Source organism: Anomalospiza imberbis, chromosome 4 (genome assembly GCF_031753505.1).
Source record: "Anomalospiza imberbis isolate Cuckoo-Finch-1a 21T00152 chromosome 4, ASM3175350v1, whole genome shotgun sequence".
Classification (NCBI taxonomy): Eukaryota; Metazoa; Chordata; class Aves; order Passeriformes; family Viduidae; genus Anomalospiza; species Anomalospiza imberbis.
Genome location: NC_089684.1, coordinates 46,003,507 through 46,027,576, shown reverse-complemented (window position 1 = coordinate 46,027,576; position 24,070 = coordinate 46,003,507). Strand labels below are relative to the sequence as shown.

The following is a 24,070-nucleotide window of genomic DNA, read 5'->3' as shown; positions in this document are numbered from 1 at the left end:
CTGAAACTGGTTGAAACTCTACTGGGACAGATGCACTCCTCTGGGTCAAATTAATGCAGGTAGCCTCCTGAAAGTTTTCTGTCTTTAGGACAGAGTTACAACACAGTAGTAGCAATAGATCTGATAAACTGAGTGTTCCATTCAAGAAGGAAAAATATTTTTTTTTTCTGTTTCCAATAAACATACTACACAAATATGTGCAGATCATCACCTTTGTTTTGTTTCAAAGAAACCCACCTAACCTGTCAGACCTCACACAAAGGCAGCCAGCTCCAGGGAAATGCTGAACAGGCTCGAGTAATAGCTCTACAATAAAAAATAGATCTGCAGCCAGAGCTGGCTGTGTCCAGCCCCAGCTGAGAGCTCCCTGTTAATTATTTATATGGCACTATGGATTAGCAGGGCACTTCACGGGAATAAAAGCACAAGGAAATGCAGTCCCATCCCTCAGGAAAGCGTGGCCAAAGCCCTGGCTGTGCCCAGTGCTCTGCAGCCAGCACTGGGAGTAGCACCATTTGTAGCAAAACTGGGTGAGAAGTGTCTCCAGGTCTATGAGATTTGGCAGTTTCCCTCTCATCTGGGCCCTGCTATTCCAGTCAGGTTTGGCATAGGGTATAGAGTGAGTGATTTCAAAATCCCATTAGAGATTTTACTAACTCCAACCCCTAAACTGCCTTCTAACTCGAGCCACTAAGTCAGTAATGTGGATTCTTCCTAATTCCTGCACTCTGGTATTATCTGCTATAAGCATAGGAAGTGGGCTTAAATCCTCACCACACAGAAATCAACTCAGCTTCCCTGGGCTTATAAATTCCTCACCAAGTTGAGTTTTAACAAGTGCAGACACAGCTGAGTTGATTGTCCCCCTTATTATGACAGAAATTTATGCTCCAATCTGAAAGCTGAAAATAAGGAACTTGGAATCCCAGTCTTGCAGTGACCCCATCAATAATATGAGGCTAGACATGACTTTTTTTACTGACAGCTTTCCTGTCAGAAAATAGCAGTGGCTAGTTATTTCACACCTTCCTTACAGTCATCACTATGATTTTAACTGATTTGTGGTATTCCTATCAATTCCAGCTCCGCCAGCTTTGAAATTTGCCAAGACCACAGCAGTCTTAGTCAGATTTTTTTTATCCTAGCATAGATTTCAGGGAGGGAGCAAGAGCTGGAAGAGGCAATCAAAAAAATCACATCCTGACAGCAGCTGCTTGCAGTGCAAAGAAGCATTGCTGAAAGTACTCTTTGCTCTTTCTTTTTTCCTTCCAAAGAATCTCAGCTGGAAGTTCAGAGTAAAAACTATTATTTTGTAGTCCTCCAACTTTGCACAGACCACCAGCAAATTGCTGCACAGAGCAGCTCGGGAATGAACCTCAGGGCTATGGAGCTGCACAAACATTAAGGACAGATGTTAGGGACAAAAATTAATAAATACATTAAAAGACTTCTTGATATTAATAACAAGTATGTGCCATAGAAGCCTGAGAAAACTGTCTGGAAGTGAAAAACAATTTTGGTTGGAAGGAATTTCTGTAGGTTATCTAATCTAAGCCTCCGCTCAAAGCAGCGGTAATGTTAAAGTTATATATGTGCAAATATTTCCATGTATTTTCTGTCCACAGTAGACATAAATAAGAAGTGTTGTGTTCATAGTGAGCATATCCATATTTTATACACACACATGAAAGAGCAGAAACCTGCAGCAGTGCAATCGCTATCCAGCACTAGGATCTGCTCCCAAATGAATAATGACTTTGAGTAATGGCAAGCGAGCCCATTTTTGACAAGATTCTCAGTCATATCCCTCAGAAGGTGATGGGACAGTGTAACCTTGGCCAGGCACCCCTGGGAAGCTGGGCACTGGCACATCCTCCCGTGCCAGAAAAACTTCCTCAACCAGTCTGTGCAAGTAAAATAACTCGAGATGACAGCAAATTACAGATTCTCTGCAAAGCTGGGATATCTAACTTCCCCTCCTTCCCTTGATCTCCTTCCTGACTGTGTGCATCCTCACCAACAGGCTCTGTGGTAAATTGGGATGGTATTCCCTTGGGCAGCTCTCCCTTGTGGAATGGCTCAGAGCACCATGACCACACAGATCCTGCCACAGGCACAGGGACCTCCAAGATCTGGAGGTTTTGCTGCTTCCCAAAATTCACATTCACAGCATTGCCTCTGGAAGGGCACATGTATGAGCAGGAGCCCTAATAAAATGCCAGGCTGTCTGCTCCACACTGGGAAAATGTCAAGTCCTGCAAATCTTGTGTCCCTCCTGTGCTTTTCCTGATGCTCTTAGTTTCTGAGAATGTCCCTGAGACACCTCCGAGTGTCAGGGGTTTAGTTCTGTTTTGCAGAAATAATGTTTAGAGGTGTCATAAAGATATTCTGACAGCTGCAGTTTTCAAGCTAAACAATGTCTACATCTCAGAGACTTTTAGGATTTTTCCTTCAAAACTAGACTAAGTTTTCACCAGCTGATGTCACAGACACTGATCCTTTCTGTCCCAAGAGCCCTTCTTGTCTCTAATGCTGTTACCTGCGGTGGAAACAGAATGAAAGGCATATGAAACAATATTGGTTAAGAGAATAATAGAAAAAGGACAAGGATCTGTGCATCAATTCCCATAATGAATCCTTTTTTGGTTCAACTGAAGTTTCAGGGATCACTTGCACACACACAAACCCACATCTGCATATATATCTGTCTCCCTACAAACAGCCCCAATATTGACCCCCAATGTGAGATATGAGATTCCATTGTGTTGGCTCAATCCATGTGGCATCTGCCCTCCTCACCCCAAATACCACTGCCCATGCCAGGACTGGCTCATGCTTTAGCAGCTCTATTGATCCACACAGACCTTTGGGGTGGGAGGAAAGCCTCTTTAATTACTTGGGCTGACTTTCAGGTTCTGTTTTGCCCTAACAATGTCTTCAGAAATCCAGTATTGCATTTTAGCACTGTTCTCATTTAACTTAGGTTTGGAGTTTTGCTCCCCAGAGAGGCACCTTTACCTCAGCCTGGCCAGCCCATGCCTGGCATCAAAATCAGCCAAAGTCATTCATTTGCCTTCTCTAAGGATTTGGAAACCTCTACACTTGCCTCAGCCAGAGGTGTTTTGACCTTTAATTAAAAGGAAAATTTGTTGCCTTCCACTCAGAAGGCAGCAAATAATGAACTCATTAAAATGAGGTTACTATTCAGGCCTTAGAGCAGTAAGAGCCAAAGTCTCATTAGCAGCTAACAATCCAGAACATAGCACATAAATAAACCTAATATGGCAGAGCAAAATGCCTTGGTGCATTAAATTTGAGCAGAATCAAATGTTTACAGTCAATGATGTCTGGGGCATGAAGTTTTAATGTACTTAATGAAGGAAAGCAAATTATTTCCTATTAGGCATGAAATGTTCCTGCAGAAATCACCCCAAAAGTTTATTATGTAAATGAAGGATAGAGTTATAATTAACAAGGACATAGCAGGGAAATATCAACTTCTTCCTAATAGATGCACCAATTATGAAGAATAAAGACACAGCAACTTCAAATCTACAAAAGGTTATTATATGGATTAATGTAAAAAGCTACTGCATGCAATATAATGAAGAAACTGTATCTTGTGAGTGTCAGAGAGAAGCTTCGCTGACAAAGCAAAGAATCAATTAATAAAGTTAAATCCGTGAGTTTTGAGACATTCCATGCAATTAAGGGCTTGTATTTGAAAGAACAGCTTAGATTACCTTAAAAAAAGCCCCGTCTTTGCTTAGTCAGGCACAGAGATGTGCCTGTTTGTCCATGCACAGTGTGCTCCGTGGTTCTTTCCTTGGCAAGGATAATTATTAAGCATGATCTATTCAACTGTCCAAAAATAACCACCTGTGGGTTCAACAGGGACCACTGCTTGTACTTCCACAGGCATGCAATGGAGACAGGGATGGGATGGGGACCACTGAGCCCCCAGGGAAGAGGGGATACCTGTGAGGTCAGGGACAGCAGGCAGAGTGGGAATAGCTGTGTGGCACCTGGCCTTGGAAAGGGAACAGCTTTCCAGCTGTTAAAATTCAATAGCCCTTCTCCACCCCGCAGAAGCCTTCAGAATCAAATGAAATAAATACCTTCTGCCTCCCATGGAGCCTGTGCAAATCCCAGGAAGGTTTCTGGCCCTGGGTATCAGGGATATGCAGCCTCTCCACTCTTTCATTAAAGATAGGGAAGGCAGACCCTAATCACCTAAAAAGTTTTTCCATATTAAGGGTGGGAAAGACATTAGTGCCTTTCCTCCAAACAGACAAGCAGTGACAAAATAAGTCTGGACTGTCTTAGCTGACAATATCTTCTTAGCATTAAAAAGAGGTGAGGTCACGGCAACAAAACTGAGCTGCATATTATATAAATGAATATGCATATATAGAAATTGAAATGGCAAAAAAGAAGTCTTTAGGACCAAGCCAAATCCAGTTTGAGTGACAGATTTGCCCTTTAGACAGAGGAAAAGGCTTGACACACTGCAGGTTCCAGGATTTACATCTTAATTCTCGCTTTGTGTTTTTAATGAGGCCTCACTGGGCTGGAAGGCTCCTGCCTCTCCTGCAGTTCTGTCATCTTACTGAGATGTGAGGCGAGCAGGAGAGGAGCCCAGGTGATGCAATGATGTTTGTTCTGTGCCCCTTCTCGTACTATATGTTAAGTGATGATAATTTCCCAAGATGTTCTTCCCTCAAAGGAAAATTAAATTGATTTTGCTCAGCCCATCAGTCTTTCTCAACATATCTAAAGTGCTCTAGATAGCTTGGAAAATTATGTTCTAAAATATAACGACTCAGATTCTATGCTTCTGACTTTAATGGTGTCAATTTAGTGGCAGCTTTTACCAGCTGGGGATTTTCCTCAATGTCTGAGCTAACAGTGATGTTCATCTCTGAGATTTTACATTTTAGTGAACATTTACTTGTTATATATTATGTAAATATAGTCCCACATGTGAATTTGTTACAGGATTGAAATAACCAACTTACTAAATGTCTGGCAAGATAGACTGGAAACCATACAACTACCTTAATATTTAATGCTAAAGCACAAAATTTACTGTCATAAGATTACTTTATTTCCTCCAGCAAGGAGAGGAATTTGCTTGGTGACTGTTGCAGCTGATAAACACTATCTCAATTTTACATCTTCCTTGCCACCCTAATACATTTCTATTTTTAAAAAATCCAGGCAGATGCACACTGCCTGGACATCTCTTGTATTACACTCACACACCACAGCTGCTTAAACCCTGGATTCATTGTTTATGCTGCACTGGAGATACTTTTGGTTTCTGGTCCCAAGTAGGGGTGCTAGTCCTTGCTTAAATTAGACAAAAAAACTATTTTCCTACAAAGTTCAGGGAAATTATGACCATACAGAATGTAATTTTTTCAAATGAAGGACAACATTAGCTGGGCTAGGGGTGTGTGTAAACCACTGCAATCATTTTGTCTTTGAACTCTGCAAGAACATGAAGATCTAATCAATAGAAATGTTATTAATAGATAATAGGAAAAGTTCTCAAGGGCCACATAATGGAGACACAGAAAATTGATGAAAAACAGAGTTTATAACCTATTCAGCACTGGCAAGGCCAATAGGGAGAGAAATGCACTCCCCATCTCACATGCAGCACACCCAAATTCCAGGGCTGGGGATCCAGAGCAGATCTGTGCACAAGGACCAGCTCCAGGAGCAGTGCAGAGCTAACAACCAGCAGTAAACATCAAGTAAAGCTCACACAGGCTTATCCATCTTCTCTCTTTCCCTAGTAGCTGGAAATATGTCCAAAACAAAAATTGGACAAGTGGCCAAGACAACCTATTTCCTCTATAAGCAACACCCTTTCCCTCCATTTCATTTGCAGTGGGATTATCTTAGCTTGGAGGAGAGAATAAAAATAAACATTAATTAAATCAAAAACTCATTTATGACACTGACACAGCTTCTACCAGAGATCAAACCTGAAGCTTTGCTCATTCACACTTAAGCCTGAATTTGCTATTCAGACACAGCCCAAAACAGTCCTGCAGGTAAGTAAATCCCAATGCCTTCATGCCTAGATGATGAGTAGTCTTTCTAATTTTATTTTGGGTTTAAGCACATTTTATCAAGCTTCACTAATAACCCAGAGCATGGGTGACCCAGTATATTGCTGCCTCTGAGTGGCTGGATTTGAGTCCTGCCATAGATCAATGCCCCAGTGGATAATATCCTGGGCCAAGCCACAGAACCATCACCTCCTTGGATACTTAGGCACTCTACCTTTTCCAGCCCATCAAACTCTCATGGAACAATTTAAGCTCTCTGTAACAGTCCTATAAAAAAAGATGAGCCCAAAATATGAATTTTTCTAAATCCATGTTAATTTCTTATTTATTTCAGGCTTTACTAGAGACTCAAAATTTACTGCGCACTCAGGTTGCAAATTTTACCTTCAACCTTGGATTTTCAGGAAAATTTTACCACACAGGTAAGGAGGAACTTCACGCAGTTAAATAGGTGACAGAATTTTAAATCTATCTCTAAACATTCCCTTTCTTAATAATCAGTGACTCACTGGGAAATATATGTTCCATCATTTCAGTGTCCAAAGGGGTAAAGACTCACTATGGATGAGCTGCTCAGGTACACAAGGATGCCTTTGGTGTTTTCCTGAAGGATGTGTGGTGGTAAATCATAGTGTTATAAAGGAGGCAAAGTAGTTGCAGAGATCTCTCTAATTCCTCAGGAGACAGGCCAGCACAGAAGACAGAGTAAGGTCTTTCAGGTGTGATAGGTATGATGAATTATAAAAGATTGGAAAAATCATGTCTCAGAACCTCTGAGGAGGCAGAAGCGTTTCAGTGGGATGCCCCAGATTTTGTTATGCCTGTGAAGGAAATCTGTCTTGGTGATGTGCAAATCAGGAGGGATAATAAGGGAAAACATGATGAAAAGAAATTTGTATGGAAACCTGTGCTTCTGTGGAAGATGAGGCACTTCCACACCTCCTTGTCCTTGTGACGCCTTTCGCCTTTTTGCTCCATTTCTTCACAGCACAATACCCCCTTTTTAAAAATGTTAATTCTTTTCCTCTTCTTTTGCCTTCCCCTTTGCTGCACCTCCATTCTGGCTTCCTTCTGGTGCCACTGAGCTGTGCTGCTCCCTAGTACTGCTGAGGCAAGAAGAGACTCCTTGCAAGGGAGAACCTCCTGTCCTTCTTTCCAAACCCCATAACACTTCCCACCTCTGGAGACCAGCTCCAAAAGCCTCAGCTGTCAGCCCTTTCAGCCACACTCATGGAGTGATGCCAGGGAAACTAATCTGGAGCTTGGGAGAAGGCAGCAAGAGGATGGGAGGGTGAGTTTAAAACCTAGGAATGCAGCAGTCCCAGCCTTCTTAGACCATGAGGCAGCTGGATGAGTAGAGAGAAGGCAAAATGATGTGTTTGTCTCACTGTCACTAAGTCCAGGCTGTTTTCCCCTTGTGCAAAAATTTAATGCTGAGCAACTGATGCCCAGGAAACCTCATGGACTAAAGATACAGGCTGGAGAGCCTGGGAGAAACAAGAGGCAGACAGAGATGGAATTACTTGCCTGGAGTCATATAACAAGGCAGTGGCAGACCTGTGGTCAGAGAGCAGCTCTGGAGACAGACCTACACACACAGCACTTCACACTGACCTGCCTGTGCAGCTGCTCCTGCTGGAGATGAACTGGACACAGATGCAAGGCAGCAAAACAAACCAAAGCAGCCTGAGGCTCTGAGCTGCTCTAAAGCAGGAAGCTGCTCGGTTGTGGCCATCTCCAGAGCACCGCTGGTATCAATCATTTGTGCCCACTGTGGAGAAAGGTGATCCGTGGAGGGGAGGAGATGGAGAAAGAGATGGTGTTACTGTTAATATTATGACATAGTGGGCAGTGGCTGGCAGAGATTATGTAGCCTTTGTGAAAACCCCACTCCCTGACCTGCCACTGTTTTTCCTTCTTTCCTTCATCCCAAGACCCTCCATGCTGTCACAGGTATTCTGGTACAATGCTGACCAATCGCAGAGTTGCTACTGCTGTAGAGAGAGAAAGGAGGAGGATATGCATGTGTGCCCATCCTCCTAAAGCTCCCCAAAATAGCACAGAACTACTTCCCAAGCTGAAGCATGTCCTTGGCTCCATGAAGAGGCCTGGATGCAGCTGGGTTTTTAACAGAGCACTTCATTTACAGGGTGGGGACAGCCCTTTGTCATCTCAACTTACTGGAAAGTTTGCAGCATATTCTCCATGCAATATACTTTTTATTGACTCATGATAAATAAAGCATGGAAAGGTGTTCTTTAATTACTGTACACGTGGTTTGCTGACCCACAGAGGATTTACTAGCAGGTACTCAACTTCCTTAGTGTGACATTGTGCTGTCCTTTCCAAAACTTGGATCATTTAAAAACTATGGGAGGGAGATGAGTGTGGGGATGTGTTGGCAGACTAAACTGCCAACACATTTTCATGGAAAGATGCTGCTGACAACTCAGATATTGCAATACATCAAGCCACATCAGCTGGTAAACTCTGCACTGCATTAACACCATTAACAAAAAGAATGAGCAGACCCTGTTAGTTCTGCAGCTTTAACAAACACTTTCCACTTGTTCAAGCTGCAGCAGCTGAAATTAACACATTCTCATAATTTGCATTGTAGATGTACAAGATTATTGGTAGCAGCTTCCAACTGTATAACTATGATTATAGTTTTAAAATATGGGGTTAAATATTGTGCACCAAACTTGGAATTATTACCTGTGTAAAGTGCACTCAAAGCAGACACATGCTCACCCTGTTCATAGGTTTCATGCATTTTTCAGATTTCGCTTTTAAATGAAGACAGTTACAGAAAGGATGTTGATTGTACAAGAAATTAAAACCTCAACATCCCTTGTTTAGAGTACTGGATATACTCTGCATAAGGGGTTAAGCAAAATATTTAAACAATATATGCATCAAATTCTCCATTCAAACTTTGCATGAGATTTTTTGAAACTAATACTACCTAAGAATTCATAAAATCAAACAACATTATTTTCTAAGGTTTGCAAGAAAATTTAACCTCATAAGCAATGCCACTACCTAAGGTTAAACTTCCAATGTTTCTGCCTCACCTCTGGCATTCCAGGACGGGGTTATTCTTCTTTAAAATGGAAAACATTATGCTCCATCGTTTGTTTTTTGTTATAGTAAAAGAAGTGCAAAGTTTTATTAGGTGTATATCTAAATTAACAAAGAAATTAATGGGCAAAAGTAGGTTTTTATTTCAAGAACTACACTCTACTTCAAAAGTTATTAACGCACTAAATTATACTTTGACCTAAAACTACAATCTCTGTAGTTCTTAATTTATTTCCAAGACCCACTTGTTTCCCCCTCATCCCTACCTTTGGCTTATCAAAGAGATCCTCAGTTGCCTCACAAACTCCATTTTCTCCCTGCTCTGTCCCATTTTGAAAACCTGTGTTAAGTTTCTTCCCTGGCCCATGCCTGAGTGACTGCAAGTGAAGCACATAGCCCAAAACTAGACAGCAGTCACTCCCAAAATGCAGGCACAGAGGGAGCGGCCATCAGGCCTTTCTTTTCAGTATGGAATTCTCTAGTAAACATGGTTGTTTTCTTTTTCCAGCAGCACTCCCATCAGTAGGAGAGCAGCTGCCTTTGAACTTGCAGAGTGCTGCAAAGAGGGGAGCAAAGGGATTCAGTGACTCTGGGAGAAAGTTTCAGAGTACTGCTCTCCTTGTGTAGTGGCGTTCTTCAAAAACCACCACAGAAATGGAAAATAAAAGCCAAGAGCTGAACTGCAGGCACTGAACAGGCAACTCTGAATGTTCCTGCCATGTAAACAGTGACATCCGGGGAACATTTGCTTCCAATGAGTTTTGCAATACATTAAAGGGCCTGTAAGAAGACAGGATTTCTATGTTTGCATCAGGAGACTGATTTTGGCAATTTTTTCTTAGACTGAAGCAAAATAAAAGCATTCAAACAGCAAAGAACACGGAGGAAATGTACTATAAGCAAAATATTGTTGGGTATCTTGAAGGTGAAGCTACAGGAATGTCACTTTGCCTTTCCAGGCTGGAAAGGCAGGGCAGACATGTCTGCAGATGGTGGGAGCAGCATTGTGTCCTTTCTCAAATGGAGCATTTTCTTTGTTACAGCCACATGTCCTCACTTCTGCCTGAAGCAGATACCCTTCACTAACACAGGAGGTTTTATTGGGTTTACTTCAAGATTAAATCTGGCCAAAATGGAATACTGAACTCTAAGAAATATTTGGAAGCCTTTTGCCATTACAGCTTCGTGCTTTCCACCTAATTGTATTTTAAAACTTGTTTCACGCTTTACCAGAAATTATCAGGTTTCAATTAACCAAGGCTAATAAAGTAGTAGTTACAAGGCGAATAGAGGAGAAGCATTGATAAGATTTCATTTTTATTCATATGTTGCCTTTATGGAGAGTATTTTGTATTTAACAGTGACATTATTATCAGGACAAAATGGAGAATAACTGATACCTTTTCTTTAATACTGAACATCCTCATTTGTCCAGCTTTCAAAAGACCTGGAAAACAGCATTAATATTCCTGACACTGTTTTGTCATGTTAAATCCAAGCTGCCAGGTTATGGGGATGAACAGATAGCGTGGCATTAAAATAAAGCAAATATGGAAAATTGGGAAGGGGTGGCTTTTAAGATCATATATGTTTAAAAAAAGTCCTACTCTTTATATTCAATATTCCCATAGTTCATAAACATAACAGGAACACAGTGAGACAAGTCAAGGACACCAGGGTTTTTGGCAGACTTTTCTGTGCTTAAAAAGAAACTGTGAGCCTTTCTTGCTTTCTAGTATCTTTTTTGTCCCTTTCTTCCCTCTGCAGGCACTGAGGAGGAGGATGAGGGTGATGACCTGCTGCTGAGATCTGTGGATGAGTTCTGGTGGTTTCCCCACATGTGGAGTCACATGCAGCCGCACCTCTTCCACAATGAGTCCTCACTGGTGGAGCAGATGATCCTCAACAAAGAGTTTGCAATGGTGAGTAAGAGTTCCCAAGAGATTTACTGGGATGCCTTCACTATCATGGCCATGCCTTCGCCCCTGGTTTCATGCTTGTCTTATACAATACCTATATATTTACTCAGGCATGCAAACAGAGGCAGTGAGATTAGAAACTCATCCCAAACCCAGCCTGTTTGTGACTCAAACTGAATTCTGTCTTGGCCTTTCCCATTGACAAAGGCTCTCTGCAGAGGGAGCAGCCCCACCCCAAGTATCCTAGCAGGACCATAGGGATCAGAATCAGTGAAAACACAGCAGATAGCAGCTGGCCTTCTAAACTTTAGGCAGCTGTTTGTACATAGGTTATCAGCTTGGTAAACTCTGCTGCATCCTCAATAAGGCAGAGAGGAAGTTGCAGTGAACCCTAAATCCTGGTGTATGGTTTGGGAGAAATCTTGATGCTGACAGAGCCAAACAAGTGAAGCTGCTGGATTTCCCTGTGCCTTTTTAAATGACCTGCTTGGAAAATGCTCTTTATATAGCTAACCTGTCACTAATATTGACAGATAGTGGTGCTTCCCTTTCCCTCATTTGTGCTCTGAACTTCCACGATCCACCTTCCCCATTTGCCCAGACCTCACAGTGCTTGTAGTATTTACAGCCTTTTCAGGGTAATTCTGCTGGCTTATTGCACACAACAAAGAGAACCTGAAATCTATAAATGCTGGCTTTGGGAAAGACACTGCATGGTCTTTGGTGAGGCACAGAAATGCCAAGCAACCAGAGCTGCTCACAGGAGCTGAGGGACACAGTGGGGCTTTCTCAGCTGCTTTGGGAACAGCAATTCCCCAGCCTTTCCCAGCTCCAAAATGCCAAGCCCCTTCCTCCCATCCTTCACATGAGCCAAGGCACATCAGGAAAAAGGCAGAGGCAAATGCCTGAACAAGCAGTTGGAAGCAATTTATTCCATTGTTTATGGAAATATATCCCTACCAACCTTTAAAGAAAATTAATTAAAAATGGCTTAACTGTTTACTCGTTATGCCAGACTTCCCCCCCTTCCCATCTCCTACTTGGCAGGATGACTTCTTTTCCTTTCTACAGTTCTGCTTCCCTGTCAGCCTCATTCCTGGCACAGCCTGTTCATGCCTTTTGTGCAGCCTGGCCCAGAGACCCAAACAGAGCTGAGATTTTAAATGCAAGAGTGATTTTTTCAACAACCCATATCTCAAAAATACACAGTCCTTTCATCTTTAAACCTATGGGGAAATTCTCCTAGTATTTTCAGTAAGCACAAAGTCATCCAGGCCAAGCCACTTTTGGGAGTAAAATCTATAGCATAGCCTGAAAACAGAGCTGGTAATGGAATCTGCTTGTAACTTCAACTCCAGAAAGATAAAGCCAGTGTCCTGAAGGGTAGAGACTCCTTAGGGTGCCTATAAATAAGGAGTTGATGTCAGTGAAAAGCTGCTGTTATTACACTTTTATTTCCTGCTAACACTTCAACAGGGGTTGTATCAACCCCTTGACCTTGAATCTATATGAGCTGTACAATTTACTTATGAGAACATTTTTTTTCAAAAGGCTTCCTCTGAAATTCTCTCTTGTGGGAGAAATCCATCTTCCCAATATGACAGCCTCCCTGATAGCTATCAGAGAGGTCCCAGCCTTGACTTCAGAGCGGGTTTCATTCCTCCCTGGCTTTCTCATCCCCAGCGTCGTGTCTTATTTGAGAAACAAACTCCCTGTTCTGCAGCTGCACTTCTCTCAGCCCTCCAAGTTAAAGCAAACATCTTTCCATTATTCTTTGATGTCACAAGGTGGATCCAAATTTCAATTAGAATAGATAGAAAATTTGCTTGATGTTACACGTTTTGTTTGTTGACTGCTATCTTTATTTAATACTATACTCAGGAGAACACAGCTAGATGCTGGTGCCATTTTCTCTTGCATTTCTCGTTTATTGACTGTATCTCCCTACCTCCTGTTTTGGCTCCACACAGAGGTGACACTTTGTGTCAGCTTCTGCAAGGAAAGCTGCAGTAATTATTTGGAAGTGTGATCATATTAATTCTTCACCTAATGCTCTATTTCTTTGTTCACTTTTTTTAAACATGGCTAAGGAGGTAACAGGGTTTTCAGGAAGGGAAAGCGCACCATTATATTCAAGAACAATACTCAAGGTTGCTGAAGATCCTAAATAACACACAAAAGCTGTGTTTATTAAGACCTTTTGGCTCCTCTGGCTGGTAGAGAAAAACCTTGGCTCTGTTTCACAGGGCTTTATCCACACCTCCTAACAAGGCTCTATAAAACAGGAGCTTTCAATTGCAGCCTGCCTCAAACAGCTCTGTCACAGCACTAAGATAAAGATCAGGTATCTAAACAGTTCCGTACACACAGAACTAATTGCTAATTAGTTATCTAATAGCCTTGATTTCAGTGCAGATATGGACACCTCTGTGCATCTGCCTTCAAGGATTTCCCTCCACCTACACTCCTTGTGAACCAGGAGACTGCCTTCACCCAGAGCCCTCCAAATTGTTCAATTCATCCCTGAGATATTTATAATTTCCACTGCCTAAATGGTGAGAGGAAGAAACTTCCTCACATCCTGCAAAAAATGTCATTGTCCCATTGCTCTGGATCTGCCAGGCAAGCAGGGGAAGTTTTGCCTGGCAAAATCCTTATCCATGTGTACCTGAGTGATGGGCCCCACAGCTGCACCATCCATAGCCCCATTCCCAAAGTCCTCACTGCCAAATCTCTCATCAAGCTCAAGATACTCAGCCCCAGAGGAACAAGAGACAGAGATTTTAACTGTGGTAAACTAAGTCACAGGCTACCCAAAGCTCTGCTATCCCAATGTCATCCTATTTATGGAAATATGGATAGTGTGTTCCAGAGCCTGCCTAAGGAAATGGGAAATCAGAATTATTTTGATTATCAGTTGGGTTTGAGTTGATAGTTTTTTGTGGTTTGGGTTTTTTCTCTATCAGAGAATCCCAAAACCCTTCAAAGACACTAATGAACAAAATCTCAGATTAAATTTTACAAACTGGTAATTCCTCAAGTATTATTCTCCTTGTTTATAGGCAATGCAATGGTACACAGAGAGGCAAAAAAATCGCTCAAGGGAAAGTCTCTGATAGCATATATTCCAAAAATAAAGCAAACCTAGCTTTCCCTGCCATCAACAACAAGATATTCCTTCTCCCACTTTGTACATCCTTATCTGACAAAAAACAAGTACAGTGTATCTAATCCAAAGCCTGTAGCTCTTTATTCCATCCCTTGGATTGTTTGCTCAGTGATTATCTTCTGTGCTCATTTGTGAGTACAGAGCCCAAAGCACAGCAGAGATGGGGCAAAAGCTGTCACTGGCTGTACAAGGCAGCTGTGAGCTGACAGGAAGAAGAAACAAAGATGTAAAACTAAACAAATCAATTGAGAACCTGTCTAGCAGCACTCCTTGGCTCCCACCTCCTGCTTACATCCAACTGCAGATGCACATTAGCACATCCTCCGCCTGCACCTCTTGAGCTGCTCAAACCACAAGTACACCAGGAGCTTTTAATACTCCAATTAAATCCCAACAATGTGAGGGCCCAGTGACCACATAGCTAAGGCAAAGCATCTACATGTGATGAAAAGAGCCTAATTTGTCCTATTATTAATATCTGTACTTAATGTGGGGAAGGAGAGATGCCCACTGGAGAGTGCCTCTAAAAATGGGCTGTGAATATAGGATAACATCATCCTGTGCAGGAGGATGAGATTTATTCTGCCTCACCTTATTTTCTTCTGAAATACTCATTTGCTGCATCACCTGCTATCAGACAAAGCCAAAAGGCTGGGCAAACTTAGCTGAGGTTGTATTTAGCTTTTTCATCTAATAAAAGCCTTCACATCTGCACCTTGACTGGCTGCATGGAAAGACCTACAGTAGACATAAAATTTATTAAATTAAAAGTTTGCGTTCTTATTTTCTCTGACAATGGCAAATCATGCCTACATTCCAAACTAAACCAACGAGCACAAGCTTTGAAATGAAAAAAACTAATGTACATTGTGAATGTAAAAATCAGGAAACTGTTCCTTAGAATACACAAGAAAAAATGCTCAGTACAGGTATTTTTCGTATCTTGACACACCGGTATACTCCTCCTTTAACACATGAGTTTTCACTCCCAAAGTAAGTTTCATAACAAAATGAGAGGAAAAGAAGAAAAGTGCAACAGAAAATCACTAAAAGGGGACACACAGCATTTCTTCTCCCCAGGTAAACTGCAAATAGAACTGCCCAAAGAAAATACAATTATTTGCTAGTTGTTTCTTCTTAATTCCATATTGGCTATATGGGTACCTGATGTATTTCTGTGATGAACTGCGTAGTGAGCAGGTTTTATTCAGAGGCTAACTTGTGTTTTATGTTGAGAACTCCTGAAAAACTGCCTGATTTTATTTGTGAATGGCACATCACCATTTCAACATTCTGTTGCTATGGCAATTCCAACATCAAACAGTAAGGAGATAAACAGGATCTTACACATGTTCATCCAGTTCCCTACTTTGGGATATGTCATCCAGAGCAGTGTTCATTGTCAACCCCAGGACACATTTGCCTTACATCTATGTTTCTGTGTACTCCCTACCCCACATTTAGTGAAGGTTTGTACATAAAAGCTGAGGCAGGATATTCAGGTTAACTGTTTGACAGTCTGAGCATCACAGACCTCTCAGGCATGGCAATAAATGGCCAGATTTAAAGAAATCTTTTGATACAGCTTTTTTCCTTTTTACATGTCCATGGCAAAAAAAAAAAAAAAAATAAAATAGAGAACAGGGTGGGTGATTTACCATCTGTCATTATAGAGCTATCCCCCATTCCACCCTTAAACTGACTCATGCCTCTCAAGTAGGCAACAGCATTAAATAAACTGAAATTACATTTTGTTCTAAGTAAATTACAAAATAGAGTTCAGATTTCTCTTTTACAGGATCAGTCGGTAACCTGAGGTCTTTACTATAAGGAGAGGATCATTTAAAGTGGTTGCACTGTGTGATGTAGGAATGAGTGTTCCCTACAGATTTAATTTAATTTTTGCCAAAGAATCAAAACCCTTTCTTTGTTAAGTACTTGAGGATGCCCAGCAGAACCTGCTGTTCCTGGAATTAAAGCAATCAATGGATAATATGAGCAAGAGGAAGGACAAAAAACCCCATAAAATAATCATCTCATATTTTAGCCATTTCCCTCTGCACGTCAGTTTTAAAGGAGTAGAAAAGAGCTGACATATCCGGTAGTACTGGGAGCAAGATGAATTTGTGTCTTTGGAAGAGATTTGCAAGATAACCTATAGATTATATGATGAAGATGCACATATTTCCATATATAAATGGAGCTAAATATAAATATTTATAAAATGTTAAAGTAGTCCAAGCTATTTTTTGCTGCTACCTTACTACCATGGAAAAAAAAAATAAGGAGGTATGCAGGATATTTATTTATTAAACTAGGAAGGAATCTTTCTCCTATGCCAGGACTAGGAAACAAAATCCCATGTATGTCACTGTAACATTTTTTTCCATCTGTTTACTAGCTTAGTAAATAAGCAGCAGTGGTTCACTAGATCACCTTTAAAAGGAACCAGACAGGTAGGATACATATCAAAATATGTGCAATATGTAACAGAACAGGAGGCAAATCTATTCCATGGAACATAATCCAGGAGGATTACTCCTCACTGCAGTCACCCAACTGTAAGTCCAGTTCCCTCCACCTGCCCTCACTTCCAGCTCGTGCTACAGTAGGTACAACTCTGTCTGGGGACAGCAGCTTCTCCAATGCCTGTGTGTGCAGCTTTGAACAATGACACGAGGGTTTTCTGTGTGTCCCTAACTGTGTCCATCCCTGTGGCGCCCTGCAGGAGCACGGCATCCCCACGGGCATGGGCTACGCGGTGGCTCCGCACCACTCCGGGGTGTACCCGGTGCACGTGCAGCTCTACGAGGCCTGGAAGAAGGTGTGGCACATCCGCGTCACCAGCACGGAAGAGTACCCACACCTGAAGCCTGCACGGTACAGACGGGGCTTCATCCACAATGGCATCATGGTACACTGCATTTCCATGTTCATAGCAATACAATGCAGGGACCCCAGAGGGGGCTGCTTTTACTGGAGGCCTCACGTTTGCCAGCATCCTTAAAATTCCCTAGGATCCAGAGGCTTTAAGGCTGCCAAAAGAGTGCATTTGTTAGGCAGTTTAAGAGAGGGGGAAAGGCAAGTCCCACAGACTCAGGCAACTGCAGAAGTGTTCCTCAGAAACAAAATGTGCTCGTGGCCCCATCGACTACTGACCGAGTCATGGCTGCACTCTGTGAAATCATTAAAGTGCCTAAGACCTCTGTTCCCAGCTCTGCTTCATCTTTATGCATGAAAGGATTAGAAATCCATCACCTGGGAAGGTGAACAGGTGGAAGTAATCTCCTCCAGCACATCTGCAAGGCTGAAGTTTCAGCCCTGCTCCTGAAATTCCCAGAGGCAGGACTGGGACACCCGCCTGTCTCTTACACCCTGTGCATGTGTGCCAGGGGAGAGAAGTCTCCTCCCATGCACTTAAAAGTGCACAGAGGACAGGAAAACTTAGCAAGTCCTTTGGCCTATCCTACCAGCCAGCTGCAAACTTCTAGGTTGGATGTGCTAAAGTGAACTGCCAAATATTCCAAGGGATGGTTTAAAGTCCCAAAAGCCAATCTGAATATTGCCTGTACATACCAAGTCCAAATTGCGATCCCCTAAACAAGGCAGAGGGAGTGTCTCAAAACCAAATTCCTGCAGTCCAATGACTGCTGGAACAGACTCAAAATCAGCAGTGTTTTTACACGTGTACTCAAATGCTCTACTAAATGCAGGTTTTGTTTGTTGTTTTAACTGAGTAAAAAACCATAAATATCGAATTGAATCAAGGGAAACAAAAGTCCTTCCCCAGGTCGATTATGGCAATACCTGTAAGCTGCTGTTCTTCTGTTCCCAGGTGCTCCCTCGACAGACCTGTGGTCTTTTCACCCACACCATTTTTTACAAGGAATATCCTGGTGGTCCTCAGGAGCTGGACAAAAGTATCCGAGGAGGTGAACTGTTCCTCACCATTCTCCTGAACCCTGTAGGTACCTTCTTTTGCTTAGGTTTTTTGGATGCGCTGTCTAATAGGGAGGAGGGAGGGAGGGAGATCAGGTTGGGAAATCAAAACCAGGACCCCTTGCTCAGAGGTAAAAAGCAGTTCAAGAAGAAAGGAGAAAAATATCTTCTGCCAATTTCCAGCTACAACTGTATGTGCAACAAGTTCCTGGGAATTGCATTAATTCCAGCTCCTTATTGTTTCCCAGCCTGAAGCCAGGTCCTCCCTGAGAGACATGTCTGAAGCTGAAACTAACCCATGAGGGTAGAAAATACTCATCTTGTTCATTTTTTTTCCCTTTTTCCATGAGCTTGGCTCCTCAGGCACTCTTCATAGAGCTCAATGGAAACCCCAGGGCTCAGATCTGATATCATTCCTTCACCACCAGCTCCTAAAAAAAAAGGTTTTGAGCTTAAAAACTGCCTGGTACCATTTAAGACAGAAGCCTAGAGGTGCAAGGATCAAGGGAAAGAGCCAAAACCCCCCATATATCAATCCTGTTTTTTCTTGACATTGTCCTCTCTCCTTCCCATTGCACCCAAACAAGCTGCACCAGGCACAAGAAGAATGTCCCTTGTCTTGCCAGGTGGCCTCATTTTCAGTGAGTTTAAACTGCAGTATTCATTGACTCCTCTGCAGAGCTAAAGAAACTTCAGGTGGAGCTGACTCTCAAATCCAGGTCACTTTTATTTAGAGACCTAAATATAGAGTTTTGGTGTTATACAGTTAGATGCTTGTGAGTGAACATTTTGGCTGGGTAAGTAAGTTGGTGTCCGAGTCTGATTCAGTGGTCCTAAAGAAATAGAACATTTCTATCAGGAATTTTTCTATACCATACACATGACACCTCATTTGAGAATAAAACAGATCCCTCTTCTTGAACCTGTCTCCCCGTTACTTGCAGTTCTCTCAAGCTGGCTTTTCTTCCCATACTTTCCTGAAGTGTAGCTTGGAATTCACACTGAGTTTTATCATGCTTGGATGAATACCTGTGCATTTCTCACTTATATGAAGATTTCCTGAGATTTGGGCAGTGCAGCAGCCTGCAGCAGAGCATGTAGAGCTCCTAACCCCACAAGCAATGCTTAGAACAGTCCAAACTCCTCAGCCAATCTGTGTCCCCATAATTTGAGAGTGCCCTAGATATTGGTGGTGGTATTTGAAAAAATTACAACGATCAACTTTTGATTAAACAGTTTTTCAAGAGGTTTATATAAACGCTGTCCCTTCCTCAGGTCGTGGTAGCAATTTCAGCAAATATAATACAAACACATATTAAGTTCAAATACCAAAAGTGTTTGTGCTTCTATGAAGCAATACCATACAGATGGTTAAAGTAGAAAGTGCCCAAGGGACACTGCGTTGGAATAAAGTTTGCACAGAGATTGTCAAGAGGATGTACTGATGGAATTTTTTTAAAAATGGTTTCTACTGAATACTCTGTAGTTCAGGGAGATATTTTCACTGTCTAATTTATGAATCCTAAAGATGAGTCATGTCTGGCAGAGATGATTTAGTAGTAGGCAGAGGAGGGATAAATTCCACCAAGACAGACAGAAATCAAACCAGCTTCCTTGGAGTTTTAATGAGGGTTACAAGAATCCCAGGCAGACCTTTCCAAAATCCCGCTAAGGCAGCAGGCTGCTCAAGTCTGCAGTTTGGTGTACTTACTCTTTGCATAAACACTTCAAAGCAAAGCTTATTAAAATTAGTGAGGAAGGCTCAGCAAACAGACTGGGCTTGAAATAAACCCAAATAGTCAAACTCTTTCAAAGGTATCAATCCAGTTCCCCTCTGAAGGGTTTCCTTCATTTGGAGGCTTAGAGCAATAACAAGGAGCTGCAGATGTATGTACAAATAAAATACGAATACAGTTTGGGGCAGAAAATGAAATATTATCTTCTTGGACTTTTGCTTTACTATTTAATACAACTAAGAAAAATTTCAGTTAAAAGTTTCTTATCTCCCATGCCAGACCAAAGCTGGAGGTTCAGAGTTAAGTTATAATCATCTTTGATGTTATTTTCTATGTGGTTTGACAAACATCAAAACCCAGTTAGTCACTAAATCTTAATTAGGACAGACCTCCCAAAAGCTGTAGCAGCAGCACTTGCACAGCAGCAGTGAAAAAAGAGCAGCAAAACCACCACACTCACTACGAAGAAGAGGAAAAAAATGACATCTAAAACTTCAACCAACCAAAATGTAAAAAAAGCTTCACAAAACTGGTTTTGTGCCCAGTCTAATTTTGACAGCAAAATAAAACTTGTCCCAACACTATGATTCTTGGGACAGCATAAGTATCTCTATCAAGTGTAGTTAGATCTTAAGCCAATAAAACACATTAATACTCAAAGAAGTACATTGTTACTCATGGTGTATCTTCAAAGACAGGAGTGGAATACCAAAGAGCATCAGACAACAAAATCACCATGTCCTTAACAGGAATGTAACACTATCCAACTATGTAAATATGTTCGAAAATTCTCTGGTTCTGATCAGCACTGTGAAAAAATATTTAGGTTTTCTGCAGGTGTGCAGCATTCCACACTCCAGCAGCAGAGCAAAGTCAGCCTGAAACTCGTAAAAATGTATTTTCTGTTTAAAACCATTTTGAACAGCATCATGTCATTTTTTTCTTTTCCTAAACCTTCCCAATTCTTGACAACTTTTTGCAGTGCTTTGAGGTGGTTTCAAAGATTTTTTTTTTAACATTTTCTTCATTGGGTTATATAAGATGAAAAGAAAACCTATGGCATTTCAAAGGAATTCAACATTTCAGTTATTTTCAGCCTTTTTAAAATTCTACCTCTTATTATTTGCTTAGCTTAATTGTGCTCTAGAATCACTTCTTCTTCTCACAGAATATGTTCTTAAAAGCTCCCTTCCTCACTGCTTATTTCACCAGTGCTGTGCCACATTGGTTTCCTTTTAAACCTCTTCCCATCAACTCTCCAGGCAGTTCTGGTTTTGCCACACTCCATAGAGAAAGACAAGTTAACCAGCAGTACAAGTAAACCAGCCTGCTTTAAGGTGCCTGCTTTTTATTTTTTGGAAGGGGAGTTTGGTGTGGAAGCCTTGGTATTTTCCAAGGCTCCCATGATCTACTGTCTCGACCAAACATGGAGCAGGAGGTGGAGAGAGCAAATGGGATGAACAGAGCAAATCCCTGCTTTGCTTCCAAATGTAACCCATGAAAATTCAGAATTAAAGGCAAATTGTAACAAAGTCCCCAAAACTGAAATGCTTTCAGCAGCACAAAAAAAAAAGAAGAGTGGATTTCTCATAGGAGAAGTTAGAGAACCCCATTGGTGTTGAAGATTTCAGGGGGATTTTCCACATCCAAATGTCTGGCTCAAAACCCACAGGATTCTCTGACCACTGCCCTTCATTCAGTCTCCCAGAAGAGCCTGATGTGTTTAATGCTTTTACAAACTGTTCTATTTATCACCTCTTGAGCATCCACAAGGTCTCCCACTATCTGTTTGATAGCTCCTCTCCTTTCCTCCCCTGCTCCACGGGCCATAAACAACAGCCATAAACATTTAACAGCCAAGATAAGCTAATAAATACAGCCCTAAATATTATTGCCTCTACAAACAACAGTGAGAGAGTCATTTCTCCTAAAAAAACCCACCTCTTTAAACCAGAGAGCTTTTTATTAAGCCAGCAAGTGACAGCACAAAAGGCACCTCAGTCAAGCACTACAGCAAAAATCAGTGCATGGGGCTTTGAGGAGAAGCAGCAACAGCCACGGGCCTGGTTGAGCAGTCAGTGAATTGGATATTTCATGTATTTGCCAATGTGATACAGCTTTTTCCATTACCTCTTAACCTTGAAAAGCTTTTGGATAATCCAAAATCCTGGCACCCCCTTCCTACTCTTCCTTTCTCTCCTTGTTACAGGAATTCACCTGGGCTGACTCTTCCTTTCCCCTTCCTCTCACAGGGTGTTTTTACTCCATCTCCCACTGACTCCTTTCCATAGTTCCACCATAAAAATGGGCACAAGTAATTTTTTTCCGTATTTTTTTATATATAACCCTCCCTACTCTAGATTTACACCTGCCTCACCACATGGGATCTGGAGTCAGGCATACCTTGCACAACATTTGTCCCACAAACCCACCAAAGTATCACGTATTTGCAACTGACAGATCAGGTTAAAAATGGAAAAGCAGCAGAAAAAGGGACAAGTTAAACACTTCTTCAGGCTTCTCTTCCCACTTCAATCAAATACCCCTAAGAAGCTTTAACCAGAGGTGAAACGTGGCAGATGAATTTCAGGAAGATTAGCTCTTTTTTTGCAGGCATTTGGTTGTCAAGAGGGAAACCAGACCTGTGATTGAAAGGTAACTTTGAACTCCCCTCAGCAGAAGCTACAGGCAGCCCATAATAATGTACATTATTATTCTAACTCCCTGGGAAGTGGCATGGGACGCTTTTAATTCTGAGGGCCACTTAAAGGCATTTCCATTTTTAAACTCTCACCGTGACTAAAGGGCTTTTGCTCATTTCCAGCCTGTTAGATCTGCATTCTCCACGTCCTGCATGTGCCACACTTGGAAGATTTTGTTCTTGTTCCCTGCTCTCTCTCATCACAGAGACAGAGGAGAATCACACGTTATTGCTTTGGATTATTAAAAGTAAATGCAGAGAAGGGTTAATTTATACCTTCCACAAGAGATCTGGGAATGTTATTATGGAACATCTTGAGTGTTGGTAATGTTTTTCTTTTTATTTGCTTTGTTTCTCTGAGCATAGTTAGAGAAAGAATAAAAAATAACCTTGGGCATTGTAGGAAATGTGCTGCAATCCAAAAGTAATTCACAGTGCAGTTCTGCTGAGGGCCCTGGGAGCTGAGCATCTCAGCACATTTTGGGGACAGGAAAAAGCAGGCAGGCAATCTCCCAATAGAAAATGTCAATATTTGTGGAGCTGCAATTACCAGGGTGCAGCCCACAGGGACAGACTTGTCCCTCTCCAACCTGACAAGAGGAAAGGTTCATTCCACCAAATTAAAAGGGAGTTTTGTTAACAAGTTACATCAGAATTTATCTTAATGGTCACAAACACACCAAACCAACCCTGACCTTCCTCACGTTTCTGAATCTTTTTCCCCCTTGGTAAATCATTATTTCCCCCCCTCATCTCCCATGGCTGCATGGAGGTACTACAGGGAAATATTATCCCATGGAAACTCAAGCCTTCAGCAGCATATTTAGAAACTAATTAGCTTGAAACCCAGAGCATGAGGAAAACATTTCAAGGATAGCACATCTCCTTTCCTTCTTTCATGACATTTTCCTGCTTTATGAAAGCTGCTGCTCCACTCCACACGTTTTGATATTTTACCAGCATTCCTTCCCAGCAACTTGGGCGATGGCAGAAATAGCAGTAAACGACTGCATGTCAACAAGGGGGTATCGGGGAAAGAGGGAAAGAATTTGTTAACTTCACGCACACGCCATGCAATAATTTATTCAAGTGTCAGGAGCAAGCCTTTCAGGTGAAAACAAGCTGACTCCGAACTCCCTGATTATTGAAAATGAATCCTTAATAGAAGTAAATGGCCAAGAACTAAATTTCCTCACTGTGTTCACCGTTCAAAATTAATTGGAAAGTGGCTGATTTGAGAATATTATATCCTCTAGTGAACTGAAAATGCTGCCTTTTTTTTTTCCTCTCTGAAACCAAGAGTAGAGAATTAAATTAACTCTGAGGTTTGTTTGCTCAGAGTAGGCCACCAAACTGGATTAATTAATCATCATTTATGAACACTCTATAACCCAGAGCAGTCAGAAAACTGCTAAGATAGCAACATGACAGTAGAACTG

General features: G+C 41.7%; 1 protein-coding gene across 1 annotated transcript in view; it reads left to right on the top strand.

The window, feature by feature from the left end:
• The window catches only part of NDST4 (N-deacetylase and N-sulfotransferase 4), a 64,767-nt gene that overhangs the window by 27,327 nt on the left and 13,370 nt on the right, over positions 1-24,070 (top strand). Inside the window, exons 3-6 of the mRNA XM_068188367.1 lie at positions 6,418-6,505; positions 10,935-11,089; positions 16,984-17,169; positions 18,091-18,219. Coding sequence (XP_068044468.1) covers positions 6,418-6,505; positions 10,935-11,089; positions 16,984-17,169; positions 18,091-18,219 — 558 coding nt within the window. The remainder of the gene's footprint in view (positions 1-6,417; positions 6,506-10,934; positions 11,090-16,983; positions 17,170-18,090; positions 18,220-24,070) is intronic.